The sequence below is a fragment of the Pagrus major genome, chromosome 23, assembly GCF_040436345.1.
Source record: "Pagrus major chromosome 23, Pma_NU_1.0".
Taxonomy (NCBI): Eukaryota; Metazoa; Chordata; class Actinopteri; order Spariformes; family Sparidae; genus Pagrus; species Pagrus major.
In genome coordinates, this window is record NC_133237.1 from 4,230,673 (window position 1) to 4,246,302 (window position 15,630).

A 15,630-nucleotide genomic window follows, 5' to 3' on the forward strand; every position below is an offset into this window, starting at 1 on the left:
TTATAGATAGATAGATACTTTATTTATCCAGAGGGAAATTCAAGTGTCCAGTAGCATACAAAATACAGAACATATATTACATTATAAAATTAACAGTAGCTACAGTAAACAGTGCAAATGGATGTGCAAATAGAGGTAGATAAATTGTCCATTGTCTATTATCTATTGTCCTCCCTGCCTTTACTGAGAGCTGCTGTACAGTCTGATGGCCAGAGGGACTAAAGAGTTTTTGAGTCTGTTGGTGGAGCTGGACTGGGACAGCAGTCTGCCACTGAACACACTCCTCTGCCTGGTGAAGGTGTTGTGCAGAGGGTGGTGGGTGTTGTCCAGTATTGCCCACTACTGAGCCAGCTCTCCTCACCCGTCTGTCCAGTCGATCGGCGTCTCTCTTCTTGCTGCTTCCTCCCCAGCAAACCACAGCATAAAAGAGGACGCTGGCCACCACAGACTGGTAAAACATCTGCAGCAGTTTTTTGCAGATGTTGAAGGACCCCAGCCTTCTCAGGAAGTACAGACAGCTCTGCCCTTTCCTGTGTAAAGTGTCCATATTTGCTGTCCAGTCCAGCTCCAGACTCCAGGCTGTGTTCAGAGTTTATCCACTTCCACATGTCATTTTATAATAAATTATAAAATGACAAACAGCTGATATTAGTGGTAATAACCAGAACTTCACTCTGCAATATCAACTTCTACTGTTAATCAGAAACATGTGGAAATTGACTGCACTACTCCATCATTCCACAGGGTGGAGCTGCAACAGAAAGCAAAACAGAAATATCCAATTAAATGTGTTAATCTACAGTTATGTTGCCATAAAGAGTGCTAATCTGGAGACATTGAACGATGTAACTGAGTACATTTACTCAAGAACTTTAGTTACTTTGCAGATTACATGCTGCATCAGAGCCAAAGAGCATTTTTAAATGAATTTATTGGCAATTAAAAAAAAAAAAGAAAGAAAGAAAACACTGACTTTAAACAGAAAAATGCTGAATATTGGATCAGATAATTAACCAGGCTGATGATTGGTCAACTCTTGGTAAACAGAATAATTTGCATAATTTATTTTAACGTACTTACTCTTAATGTACTTTTGATACTTAAGTACATTTAACATCAGATACTTTAGGACTTTTACTCAAGCCCCGTTCGCAAGGTTAACACTTTTTCTGTCTGCTTCTACAACACTGTCTGCAGCGATATTTTGTGTTGAGAATATGTGAGTGAATAAAAGAATAAAGATCCAGGTTCCAGGTGGAGGAGGTGTTTGAGTGTGGAGCAGAAGGAGTGGAGGAGTGTCAGTGTGTCTGCAGAGACTGTGTAGAAGGACAGAGCAGCAGCAGAGCAGTCCAGATACACTGATGACACTCTGTCACATCCAGAGGAACACAGGGATGATGCTGGACTGGACATTGTGTGTGACAGTGGAGCTGATCTCAGAGCAGTTCACACTGCAGAACTGACAATCATCTCCACTTGTTGTGATTGGTCTGTCAGTCACTGCTGGATGAAGCTCTCCTCTCCACTTCACCTCCCAGTAACACGGCCCAGTCAGAGCCTCTCCACCCACCAGCTGATGGTGCTGCTTCAACCTCTCTGGATCATCAGGACGCAGCTGATCCTCTCAACACCTCCACCTTTCTCATCACTGACAGAGATCACCACGATTCCCAGCTAATGAGAGAAGCAGAGAGACAGTAGAAGTGATAAATGAGTGTTTACAGAGACTCCCTTTATCAGCTGTCAGTCAGCGATATAAAGACCAGCAGGACTTCAGTCCTGTTCAGACCACAAGTGTAGCGGCTGTGTAGCGTAGCCAGCTTCCTTTCAGCTCTCATGTTAACGTGTTGGAGTGAAGCTCACAGAACTGCAGACACTTTGGACATCAAGTCTGTTTCCTCTGCAGGTTTCACTGAAGGACACAGTAGAAATAAACTGCTGACAGTCCCTGAACGCATCATTACTACAGAAACAGAGAGATACTCACAGCCCACTTTAATGATGATTTACTGAGTCTAACTCACATTTAAATATTTCATCTACTTTGGAAACATAACATGACAAATACGTAAACATGGAGTCTGTTATGAAAATATTTGGACAAATCAAATGACACATGGGAAGATATAAATATAACGTTAAAAGGTCCTACACTGAACAGTAAAACATCAGCAGAGGTTCTGGTCTCTATACAGTCCACATGGTTACTAAATGTAATAATGGTTCTCTGAAATAAGAGCCAGTGATTTGCCGGCTTCAGTCAGACTGATCTGAGAGCTGTGAAAGATGCACTGATCAGTTCTTCAGTGTTGAAATGAGATAACAAACACTTTGAGATCAGATTTGATGCTCCGACAGTTTGACGAATGAGGACATTGTCTCTATATATCCTGTGATGCTGTCAGCTATGATCCAGATTTATTTCCTGTAGACATGAACGCAACAACAACAGTCGCCTTCACGTCAACTCGAACACATGATCACAACAAGCTTCTGGCTCGATTGGCTGACTGCTCTCTCTATGTCTTTCTGTCCAATCATGAAGCTTGTCACTGTTCTCCTCTCACAGCTTCACTGAGAAAAGCAGGAAATACTGGGTCTTCACTTTGATACTGTGTTTAGTACAATACTGCTGAAACCAGCATGAACTGACTCCAACCCTCTACTGACCTGAGAATCTCCAGTCTACAGTCTGGACTCTCCTTCAGATCAGACAGCAGCTTCACTTCTGAATCCTGCAGCTTGTTTTTACTCAGCTCCAGCTCTCTCAGATGGGAGGGGTTGGACTTCAGAGCTGAGGCCAGAGAAGCACAGCTGATCTCTGACAAACTGCAGTCCCTCAATCTGAATGAAGAATAAATGTGTGTAAATCAATGTTAGTTTAGAGGATCTTCTGTTAACAGATTAAAACAAACATTAATTTCCTTTAACAACTAACTGGACATTTTCTACAGTTTCTTGAATAAACAGAAACAGTTATTTAAAAAAAAAAAAAGAAGACTAAATCTAGATTAAAAACATCATGAAAATATGAACCAAAGGAGATTTACAACTTCATGGATGCAAGTTATGTATGAATGTAAACTCAAATGTTAATTTAACAATACAACAGTAACAGAGAGTCAGTGAACCGACCTCAGACTCTCCAGTCTACAGTGTGGACTCTGCAGAAAATCACACAGCAGCTTCACTCCTGAATCCTGCAGCTTGTTGTTATTCAGCCACAGCTCTCTCAGATGAGAGGGGTTGGACTTCAGAGCTGAGGCCAGAGAAGCACAGCTGATCTCTGACAAACTGCAGTCCCTCAATCTGAATGAAGAATAAATGATGTAAGTTTAGAAGACAATGTTCCTGCTTGAAAACATTCAGGACCCTATATAGATGGTCTAAAGCACAATGGGGCGTGACCAAGTCCTTAATGAGGAAAATATTAGTCACATTACCTGCAGCGATCCCCCAGCAGCAGAAAATATGTGAATGTGTGTCTATGTATCTCTACATTAGCATGCGTATGAGGAACAGATGATAAACTTTGATTATTTGAAACTCCTGACTCATTCCCTTTGGAGAGTTTATAACTACAGCTTTTAGTTTTGTGATTAAACGTGCCATGATATTTGTTGCCTGACCACACCTGATTTGAAGACCAACACACCCAGGGGCACACAGGTTTGTGTAAGTACATTTGCTATTTACACAACATGCTGTGCAGCCAAACACAAATAAAACCCCACAGAAACTGATTTAAGAATCAACTCAAGATCACAAAGTTTATAAAGATGCAAATATGTCAGGATGAAATTTGGGGAAATGTGAACAAAAGACGTCTACAATATTTCTTTTAGTAATAGTTGAGTCAAAACCAAAGCATCTTCAGTTCCAACAATTCAGTCGGTTTAAGATTCATAAATAATGTTTAGAAAATAAGATAATGAATATGTTTTTATTGTCCAATAGATGAATAGAGATTAAGGTGTTTTCTATTTTTATTTTATGAAACAAAAGGAAACAAATTGAAATTTGAGATGAAAATCAAGAGTTGAAGATATTCAGGGTACAGTTAAACCACAAAAGGAAGAAAACACACTTTAGCATTAAGATACTCAATGTGGATCAGTATAATATCAGCCTTATGTCTGCAGTTTAGTGTCACCACAACTTTCACATCATATTACTCTGAGCAATAAGTAAAAATTGATGGTGGAGATGTTACAATTCTTGGATGTATGAATATGAATTATTCAGATCTACAACAACAACAGAGTAAGTGAACTGACCCCAGACTCTCCAGTTCACAGATTGGACTCTGCAGAAAATCACACAGCAGCTTCACTCCTGAATCCTGCAGTTTGTTGTTACTCAGCCACAGCTCTCTCAGATAGGAGGGGTTGGACTTCAGAGCTGAGACCAGAGAAGCACAGCTGATCTCTGACAAACTGCAGCCACTCAATCTGAATAAAGAATAAATGATGTAAGTTTAGAAGACAATGTTCCTGCTTGAAATCATTCAGTGTTTAATAATCTGTTCAGAGTTTAGAAAAGTCAGTGGGAGAGTTTTTTAATTTCTAAATATAAAATAAGCTGGTGTGCAAATTTGTATTGTGGTCCCAGTAATATTTGTTAGCGTGTATTGAAGTAGCAGTTCACATTATATTTTAATGCTGTTTTAATAAAAAACGGTTATATCCCGACAGGTCAGAATGAGTAAAATGACTTCATGTAAGTCTTCAAGTCAAAAAACTAAAACTAAGTCCACAAAAGTGATCAAAAGTCAACATGCAACATTTCAAGCACATAAAATATCTTTCACTTAAATTCTGCTCCTCAGCTCTTTTCTTATTAGACATACATGTAGAGCATCTTTATAATAAAGATCATGAATGGACAACATTAAGTCTTTTACGGTGGAGGAAATAATTATTTGATCCCTCACTGATTTTGTAAGTTTGCCCACTGACAAAGAAATTAACGGTCTATACTTTTAATGGTAGGTTTATTTTAACAGTGAGAGACAGAATATCAAAAAGATTATCACATTAAAAAAAAGATAAAAATTGATTTGCATTTCATAGTAAGATAAGTATTTGATCCCCTACCAACCATAAAGAATTCTGGCTCCCACAGATTCGTCCTCTCGCTTTAAGAAAGTACTCCTAATCTCAACTCGTTACCTGTATAAAAAGACACCTGTCCACAGAATCAATCAATCAGACACCAACCTCTCCATCATGGGCAAGACAAAAAGCTGTCTAAGGACATCAGGGACAAGATTGTAGACCTGCACAAGGCCAGAATGGGCTACAAGACCATTGGCAAGAAGCTGGTTGAGAAGGAGACAACTGTTGGTGCGATTATTAGAAAATGGAAGAAACACAAAATGACCTTTAATCTCCCTTGGTCTGGGGCTCCACGCAAGATCTCACTTCGTGGGGTATCAGTGATCATGAGAAAGGTGAGGGATCAGCCCAGAACTACACGGGAGGAGCTTGTTAATGATCTCAAGGCAGCTAGGACCACAGTCACCAAGAAAACCATTGGTAACACACTACGCCATAATGGATTAAAATCCTGCAGCCCCCGTAAGGTCCCCGTGCTCAAGAAGGCACATGTACAGGCCCGTCTGAAGTTTGCCAATGAACACCTGAATGATTTAGAGAATGATTGGGAGAAGGTGATGTGGTCAGATGAGACCGAAATCGAGCTCTTTGGTATCAATTCGACTCACCGTGTTTGGAGGAAGAGGAATTCTGACTATGCCCCAAAGAACACCATCCCCACCGTCAAGCATTGAGGTGGAAGCATTATGCTTTGGGGGTGTTTCTCTGCTAAGGGGACAGGTCAACTTCACCGCATCGAGGGAAAGATGGATGGGGCCTTGTTCCGTGAAATCCTGGGTGACAACCTCCTCCTCTCAGCCAGGACACTTAAAATGGGTCGTGGATGGGTCTTCCAGCACGACAATGACCCAAAACATACAGCCAAGGCAACAAAGGAGTGGCTCAGAAAGAAGCACAGTAAGGTCATGGAGTGGCCTAGCCAGTCTCCGGACCTTAATCCTATAGCAAATCTGTGGAGGGAGCTGAAGCTTCGAGTTGCCAAGCGACAGTCTCGGAACCATAAGGATTTGGAGGATCTGCAAAGAGGAGTGGTCCAAAATTCCTCCTGAGATGTGTGCAAACCTGGTAATCAACTACAAGAAACATCTGACCTCTGTACTTGCCAACAAGGGTTTCTCCACCAAGTACTAACTAATGTTTTGATAGGGGATCAAATACTTTTTTCACTCAATGAGTTGCAAAATAATTTATATCTTTTATTTAATGTGATTTTCTGGATTTTCTTTTTGATATTCTGTCTCTCACTGTTAAAATAAACCCACCATTAAAATTATAGACCGTTCATTTCTTTGTCAGTGGGCGAACTTACAAAATCAGCGAGGGATAAAATAATTATTTCCTCCACTGTATGTGATAAGCAGGACGCAGCTTCTTCTGTAACAATGAAGTTAAAAGGACCATAGACTTGTGTGATTATATAAAAATTGACTGAAAATAAAAATTGAAACTGAAAGTTCAAATTTTGATCTCAAATCATTAAAAAAAAGGAAATCTTAAATATTTTTTGAGGGGGGAGTGAGGTTGTGAGTGAGATCATAATATAGAAGGCTCAGGGCTGTCCCCAATTATGTTGCCTTCAGGAAATGTGGGAACTTTGAGAAATATGACCCAACGCTTTCTATACACTTTATTCACCTGATTAGCAGTGAATTAAGTGATGCTCAGGACGTTACATTTAACAAGCTGTTTTAGAACCACTCATGGCAATTATCAATATATTTGAGCAATAAAATATGCCAGATTGTGAAGTTTAACAGCCATGCTTTAAAAAATGTTGTTTCCCATTTGCACATAAGACTGTGAACGCAGTGCAGTATCACGGATACCCCTGTTGACATGATAACCTCTTGCATGGATCAAGTTTAAATGGCAACAACCCATGAAACACTAAAACTGAACTGCCTGGACCAATGGCACAACTCTGTCGTTCACTCACTTAGTCACAGAAAAATGTTGCTGTAGGGCTGGCTCCAGGCCAAAAGGGCTTACATCAATAGTATTGACAGCGTGCTGCTACTTCAATAAAGATGTAGTGACTTCGCCTCTTAAACTCTACCAGCTCCACCAGTGGTTCCAGCTACACAACCTCATGTTGTGCAGACAAACACAAATAAAAACTCACAGAAACTGACTCAAGATCACAAAGCTTTCAGACATTAACAAATGTTAGGATTTAGCATTAAGATAGTCAGTGTGGATCAGCATCATATGCCTTATATCTGCAGTTTAGTGTCACCACAACTTTCACATCATATGAATCTGAGCACAGAAGTAAAATATGGTGGTGGAAATTTAAAACTGCATTAACATTTCAGATCTACAACAGTAACAGAGCAAGAATGAACTGACCTTCATATCTCAAGTCTACAGTGTGAAATCAAAATATTTTTACTTCAGCTTTTCAACTTTATCAATTTAAATCAAGTTAGTTCAGTTCTTCTGTTAACAGATTAAATTATAAACATTATTTTACTTTAACAACGAACTGAACATTTTCTACAGTATCTTGAAGAAACAGAAGTCTTTTGCGACTGAAGACTACATTTATGAATGTAAACTCAAATATTAGTTAGCAGTAACGGAGTCAGTGAGCTGACCTCAGAATCTTCAGTCTACAGTTTGGACTCTCTAGAAAATCACACAGCAGCTTCACTCCTGAATCCTGCAGGTTGTTGTAGCTTAGCTCCAGCTCTCTCAGATGGGAGGGGTTGGACTTCAGAGCTGAGGCCAGAGAAGCACAGCTGATCTCTGACAAACCGCATTCATTCAATCTGAATAAAGGATAAATGATGTAAGTTTAGAAGACAATGTTCCTGTTTGAAATCATTCAGTGTTTAATAGACTGAATCAATGTGATGTGCTAACAACAACAGTCACTTCCTGGTAGACAGGACGTAGACACATGAACCCGACAAGATGTTAAAATCTGTAGATGTCAGCAAACAACTATTTGTTATATAAAGATATAGTGGAGTCATGGTGCCCTGGACACAGACAATTCTTCAGCCTTGGAGACGATTAGTCTGTAAGTAATGTGTTTAAATAATTATCAAACACATTTTTGAAGGAATGTCAGGTACCACTTTACAGTACACAAAAATGTGAGAAGTTTTTATTTATTTATTATTTTTGAGGGATTTTGTGTGTTTTTGTGAGTATTTAAATATATGCATGAGAACGAGCTCGACCCTCCCTACACACTCAAAACTCCTCAACACTCACTGAACAGACAGTGACTGATGTCAGTTTGATGTTTCACTTCACTTGTTGGGGAACTCAAAAATTAACTTAGCATTAAGTAATTAGTACGAATGAATCATCACTAGTGTTTGTCCTCTAAGCAGCTGGTTTATCAGGAACAACTCGTGAAGAAAGTGATCAGTATGTTGATTCATGGATATTTATGAACTAATCATGACTAATCATTTTTTATTAATATAGCATCTCCCAGTCTATTCTTCAGAAATTCATCATTATCAATTAAATATAGTAGTAACTACTCTCATTTTGTGTAGAACACTGTAAAGTCTTATTGAATGTTATTTTATAAACTTTTCTATTGTTTTGTTCAAACTATGAGTATAATACTGATAATATTTGTCATTTTTCAACAGTTTGAAACATTCTGTTCTGATTAACATTTGCCATTTACATCAGTGGTCCAGCTACTCTACAGTAGATGGATAAATACCACCAGAGGTAAGAGGAAAAAATATATTTTTATACTCTGGGCTGGGTGGATTCTGATTGACTGCAGGCTGTCCATAAACTTTTAATATACCAACAACTTTGGAAGTACTCGAGTAGTTCCAGTGAAACTGTCCGTTCTAAATGACCCTGTATCTAAAATGAGTGGGACTGCCATAATCTGGATGCTAACACTTAAAAGGTAGAAATACATTAAATGGAAAAAACAAAAATGGAACAAACAAAAACACTGAATAGAGTCCTTCAGTGCAACATCCTCTGAACACCACAGGATGAAGCCATTTGGATACACAAAAAATGTCTCAAAGAACTAACATTTCTTCCGATTTATGCTGCTGCTAATCTTCAAAGTTAATTAACATAACTGTTTAAGTCTCAGTCAAGGGTTTGAATTGAATATATGGAAAACAAGACAATGCACTGACCTCATAATCTCTAGAGCACAGTTGTGACTCTCCAGTCCAATAGACAGTAGCTTCACTCCTGAATCCTTCAGGCTGTTTAAACTCAGGATCAGCTCTCTCAGATGGGAGGGGTTGGACTTCAGAGCTGAGGCCACAACTTCACAGTGAGTCTCTGAGAGTCCACAGTAAGAAAGTCTGTCATGACACAGATATTACAAAGATGTTATTATGAAAGAGGACACTTTATATTTACTTTTTAAAACAGTTTGAAACATTCTGTTCTGATTAACATTTGCTATTTACATTAGTGGTTCAGCAAACCTGAGCATGTGGGCTCCACAAATCATGGCGCTGAATGATCGTGCACCTCACGGATTAAAGATGGATGAATTTGACGTTTGAAAAACCATCTAAGAAATCTACATTTAAATGATTAATATTTTCCCAGCTAATACAGATGTGATTCAGAACAGTTGACTACTATAAAGACTTATTTGATTTACACTTTTATGGTGTTGCCATTGGTGATTTTGATTTATACACCTACTGTCTTTTCAAATGCTATTGTACATTGCAGTCCTGAAAAAAAAAAAAAATAGGTAAAGGTAAGGTAAAGTAGAACCTTTTATTTGAGCTGGAACTTTTTGGTCCATTTGCTCACTGTGAAATGGCTCTAAACCGACATAATGATAACAATAACTGCATGAAAAAAATTCTCAAGGACTTTAGAAACATCACATGAAAAATGATACAGATCTTATTTTAAACTCTTCAGTAAAGTGGTTTAAAAAAAACTCTTTAGTTTCACCAGGGTTGCTTCTATCACCCAAAGGAAGATTATTAGAAGAAAAACCGTCAAATTTAATGATCATTGGAAAAAAAATGGAATAACTGAGACAACACATCCAACTGAAAAATCTACATTTTTGCACTCATGGTAAGTGAAACATTTTTTTTATAATAATCACAATTGTATTTAAAATGTAAACGCTATTTCAAAATAAATTATTTTATAGTATGCATATCTGAAGAATTAAATTGCTAATCTACATTGATTTATAATGTTGATAATCACATCTGGACTCACAGAGCCTTCCTGCAGTTCCTCACAGCTGGAATCAGTCTCAGTCGTCCCTCCTTTGATGTTTTGTACTTCTGCAGGTTCAACTCATCCAGAACCTCCTCTGACATCAGCAGCATGTAGGCCAGAGCTGAGCAGTGGATCACAGAGAGTTCCTTATCTGATCTGTTCTCTGTCTTCAGGAACTCTTGGATCTCCTGATGAACTGAATGGTCGTTCATCTCCATCAGACAGTGGAAGATGTTGATGCTTCTGTCAGGAGAGACATCATCTCTGTTCATCTCCTTCAGGTTGTTGATGGCTCTCTGGATGATTTTTGGACTCTTGTGTGTCTGACTCAGCAGACCTCCTAAGAGACTCTGGTTGGACTCCAGAGAGAGGCCATGAAGGAAGCGAACAAACAGGTCCAGGTGACCATTTTTACTTTCGAGGGATTTCTCCATGGCTCTCCTCAGGAAGTCATCCAGGGATCGGTAACGGGCCTTGTGGCGAAAAAAAAACAAATACATCTTCTTAAAAATAGACTTTGGTTTTGAGTTTTTTAGGAAAGCCTTCAGTACCTCTGTGTTCCTGTTGGTGTAACAGTGGAACATGTAGACTGCAGCCAGAAACTCCTGAACGCTCAGATGAACAAAGCAGTAGACTGTTTTCTGGAAGATCACACTCTCTCTTCTGAAGATCTCTGTACAAACTCCTGAGTACACCGAGACCTCTGTGACATTAAGACCACACCGCTCCAGGTCTTCTTGGTAGAACATGATGTTTCCTGTCTCCAGATGTTCAAACGCCAGCCTCCCCAGCTTCAGAAGAACTTCCCCGTCAGCCTCCGTCAGCTCCTGTGGACTCGTCTCACGTCCCTCATCGTACTTCTGCGTCTTCCTCTTTGTCTGAACCAGCAGGAAGTGTGAGTACATGTCAGTCAGGGTCTTGGGCAGCTCTCCTCTCTGGACTGTAGTCAACATGTGCTCCAGAACTGTAGCAGTGATCCAGCAGAAGACTGGGATCAGACACATGATGTGGAGGCTCCTGGAGGTCTTGATGTGTGAGATGATTCTGCTGGACAGATCTTCATCACTGAACCTCCTCCTGAAGTACTCCTCCTTCTGGGCGTCAGTGAAGCCTCGTACTTCTGTTACCCTGTCAACACACGAAGGAGGGATCCGATTGGCTGCTGCAGGTCGGGAAGTTATCCAGACGAGAGCCGAGTGAAGCAGCTTCCCCTCGATGAGGTTTGTCAGCAGCATGCTGACTGATGACTCCTGTGTGACATCAGACACGACCTCATCGTTCTTGAAATCCAGTGAAAGTCTGCTTTCATCCAGGCCGTCAAAGATGAACAGAAGTTTACAGACAGCGAGCTTCTCTGCTGTCACCTTCTGTAATGTTGGATGGAAAACATGGAGCAGCTTGAGAAGACTGTACTGATCATCTCTGATCAGGTTCAGCTCCCTGAACGAAAGCAGAACCACCAGACTGACATCTTGGTTTTCGGAGCCCTCTGCCCAGTCCAGAGTGAACTTCTGCACTGAGAAGGTTTTTCCAACTCCAGCAACGCCGTTCGTCAGAACGACTCTGATGTGTCTCTGTTGGTCAGGTGAGGCTTTAAAGATGTCACTGCACTTGATTGGAGTTTCATGGAGGGTCTTCATCTTGGAAACTGTCTCTAGCTGTCTCACCTCATGTTGGGTATTAACCTCTTCACTCTGTCCCTCTGTGATGTAGAGCTCAGTGTAGATCCTGTTGAGGAGGGTTCCACTTCCTGTTTCATCACTTCCTTCAGTCACACATTCACATCTCCTCCTCAGACTGATCTTATGTTCATCTAAAGCCTCCTGCAGAACACGATCAGCTGAAAGAGAAGAAAATATTCTGGGATTAAATTGAGAGCAAGAATCTCGATTAAATAAAAATGTTTTTGAATGAATGATATTCATGATAATATTAAATGCTCTACATAACACAACAATTGTTCCTTTAATAAATTAAAAAATCCTATTTTCAGACATGATGATATCAGCAGAAAGATGTACAGTATTACTTTGTCCAGTGTTAGTCTGACTGACGGACTGGTCCCAGCATGAGGTGATACACTGTCCACAGCTGGTAGAGACCGGATCCTTCAGGATGTCCTCATACAAAGTACAACAGGACAGCTGCTCCTCCACAAAAACACTTCCCTTCACCTTCCTGGCGAGATAAATGGAAATCAACCTCATTAGAAACTATAGTTTTATTTTAGTATAAAAAATAAGCTGTGTTTAGCCTTGACTAAAACAAAATAGGAGATACTCTCCTCTTGATAAGACAACAATCTCAGTCACAGCAGTCGAGCCTCACAATGCAGTGACTCGTGTTCAAACTGTAAATGCTTTTATTGATAAAGATGTTTAACTCATTAGTCACACAACAGATCTATGTTGAGGATGACAGAAGCTGAAACCTGTTTTCTGTAGGATGGCTTTGGGTTTTGTACTACTGAGTGCCGATTCATATTTAATCAATCAGTGCCAAATGTCGGTACCTGAGAGCACATCTTTACAGAAGACAGAGTGAGAAAGTCACCCCAAAACTCAGCTCCTGGCTGCGTCTGATATTCCTGACCGCCCTGCTGTTTAGTTTACTAACATAGTGAGGAATGATTTTTAGAATGTCTCAAACCTTTGTATAAAACCAATAACACGTGCATACTGTCTGAGGAAATATTAAAGAATGCATTCTTTGATTCCCAAATTGATTTTGTATAACAAGCGCTTTGCCTGTTAGCTCGGTGCTAGGACATAATGGATATTCCCCTCAAAGTGATAACTGAGGTTAGCATTGAGACTGCAATAAAAGTATATTTACAAATTACAAATTATTTTTTATTATTACAGAGAGAGTAAAGTACTGTTGGGTACTGGTATCGGTTCAAATGTGAACAGTGTCCTACTCTTGACAGGCTTGCAGAAGCAAGCAAATACATTTTTTCTGGCAGCTTGACAGCATTTTTCAGACTTTATCTTTGTGCTCGTCCTCATCCTGACGTTCCAGTGGTAATTCTTGGCTTTTTAACAGATCACTTGATCTTTTTGGCACGTTGTCAAACTCAGGAATTTATTTCTTCCATCACAAAAAAAACACACCATATGAGTAGGGCTGGGCGATACGGCCAAAACTGTTATCACGATATGTTTTTTCATATTGATCAATGTCGATAATTATCACGATATACAGTATATTTAACAATAATAATGTTGAATTGACAGTTTTAAGAGTATTTTCCTTAGGACAGAACCCAAAACAAACCAGAAGGTTAATTATGGTTTATAAAATACAATTATTTATTGTCAGAATGAATAGGTGACAAACATTCAACAGAACCAACCAACCAAATGGCTTTATGTTAAACACTGGTTAAATAAAAAGGTAGTTGCTCAGTTCAGCTTTAATGCCTCCTGTTCTGTAAGACCTGATGTGGTTCGGACGTGCAACCAGACCACAGATCAGCTGTGACATCTCTGAGCTGCTCCTCCAACTTTACCCTACACTCTGCGTAGAGCTGATTTTTCAACCGGGCTTATAGGCATCATATCTTACGCGATACAGTATGTAACTGCGCTGGTTATGTCTTTGTGTCGCTTGACGCTAGTATGATAGCCCTAACTCATACTTACTGTGGAGTACTGTTTGGGACGGTACCTTTTGAGATGATGGAAGAGGCTGGTGGTGACCGACACATTTTTACACCTAATGCTGGTCTGTCCTTTGTCAGACTTCAGGTAGCCTAACTATTTCCAAATAGCCGAAGTGGTGTGACCTTTCTTCGGTACAATTTCTTTGTCTTTGTCAGTTTCCTCTCACTCAGTTTCGCTAGTCGGACCGCTCATTTTCTTGTGTAGGCTAAACACACAGGTGGTCACCATCATTCTGAGATGTTGTGAGTGGGAAGGGCCGGAAACATGCATCAACCACACGCATTTGTTTCTCTGCTGTGCGATTGGCTGTTGGTGTAGTGTTTTCTAGGTAGTGAAAAACGACCTAAAAAAAAAAAAAACAACTCGAAAATAAATGTCATAAATTTATCATTGTTATCATGAAAAATGTTATCGTGAAAATGATCGAGATGGTTTTATCGCCCAGCCCTACATATGAGTCATCATAAATTTTTAGGACTGACTGACTAACAAACACTATGAATGGACTTGCGTAACTCACTAGCCAACATTAACACTACGGGCAACCCATTATGCAACACTCTGTAGGAGCCACTGTTACACCAGTTCATTCAAGAAGAATCTGATGCTGCTGATATGTAATTGTATAAAGTATAAAACACAACCCACTTTTTTTAATGTAATCTCCACTAAAACAAATAATTTACTACAAACATTTAATGGTAATGACAAAACTGTATAATATATATCTCTTACCGTGTGTCTGAGGGTCCACGTTCATTACTGAAGTCTGGAGGAAAATCTTTTGACCAGTCACTTTTCATAGACAGACAGCTGGAGACTGGAGACTCTACTCTCGGTCTGTGATGTGGATTTCTGGAAACATCAACATGTTTTTTATTAATTTCATGTCAATCACTGTTAATTATCAATACACATCTAAATACACAAACTGGTAATACTGAAAGTTTGGTCATTAAAAAGTAACAGACAGTTCTCTTACTGTGTGTCTGAGGGTCCAGGTCCATTACTGAAGTTCTGAGGTAAACCTTTGGACCGGTCACTCTTCATAGACAGACAGCTGGAGACTGGACACTCTGCTCTGTCCTCCTCTTCCTCCACACAATCACTCATCTTCTGCACTTCAGAAGGCACTGATGTAAATATGTAGCACATGGAAGGAGAACAACATGAAGGCAAGGAAGACAAACAGGTGAAACAGGATGCAGTGGAGGAGGGTGTAAAATGGAGATGGTGAAGCCTGCAGACTCATCACCCAATGTGATGCTAAACAAAAGTGACATTTATTAGGACTGGCCATGTCTATGTCTAATTAAAGGGACGTCCCTCAGTATGATGTCCTGCTCTGTCCACTCAAAGTCTCCACTTGAGAAATAAGCAACATGACACTGACTGAGCTCAGAACACAAGAGTCATGAGACAAGTGTGTTGAAGAGGCTCAACCCAGACACACACACACCCACACACACACACCGTAAAAAACATCCAGCTCCTGGTCAGTTTTCTTTAAATATGAGCTTGTTGTCTCTTGTTCAATGTGAATTTCGCAGCCAATCCCGCTGTACTCACAGATGAATCAGAGACTCTGACTGTAAAACAATAATGTAGAAATAAAACTCACCCTGCCTCAGACGTATTTTCCTCCT

The 15,630-nt window shown here is 39.8% G+C and overlaps 1 protein-coding gene across 1 annotated transcript; it reads right to left on the bottom strand.

Annotated features, from left to right (window-relative positions):
* Positions 1-15,630, bottom strand: LOC141019419 (NACHT, LRR and PYD domains-containing protein 3-like). Its single transcript, XM_073494328.1, has 11 exons — positions 15,606-15,630; positions 14,967-15,117; positions 14,720-14,839; positions 12,349-12,497; positions 10,317-12,159; positions 9,251-9,424; positions 7,715-7,888; positions 4,278-4,451; positions 3,136-3,309; positions 2,671-2,844; positions 1-1,674 (listed from the first exon to the last, which is right to left on the bottom strand). Exons 2-11 carry the CDS (start codon positions 15,095-15,097, stop codon positions 1,659-1,661), a joined length of 3,129 nt encoding a protein of 1,042 aa, XP_073350429.1. The 5' UTR covers positions 15,098-15,117; positions 15,606-15,630; the 3' UTR covers positions 1-1,658.

What these genes read in the sequence shown, in the direction of transcription:
- LOC141019419 (XM_073494328.1), bottom strand. Translation starts at nt 15,097, where the DNA reads ATGAGTGATTGTGTGGAGGAAGAGGAGGACAGAGCAGAGTGTCCAGTC. An exon ending in CGTGGACCCTCAGACACACG is followed by an intron (nt 12,498 to 14,719) that starts GTAAGAGATATA and finishes TTATCTCGCCAG; the next exon opens with GAAGGTGAAGGGAAGTGTTT. An exon ending in TGTAGACTGAAGATTCTGAG is followed by an intron (nt 4,452 to 7,714) that starts GTCAGCTCACTG and finishes TTCTTTATTCAG; the next exon opens with ATTGAGTGGCTGCAGTTTGT.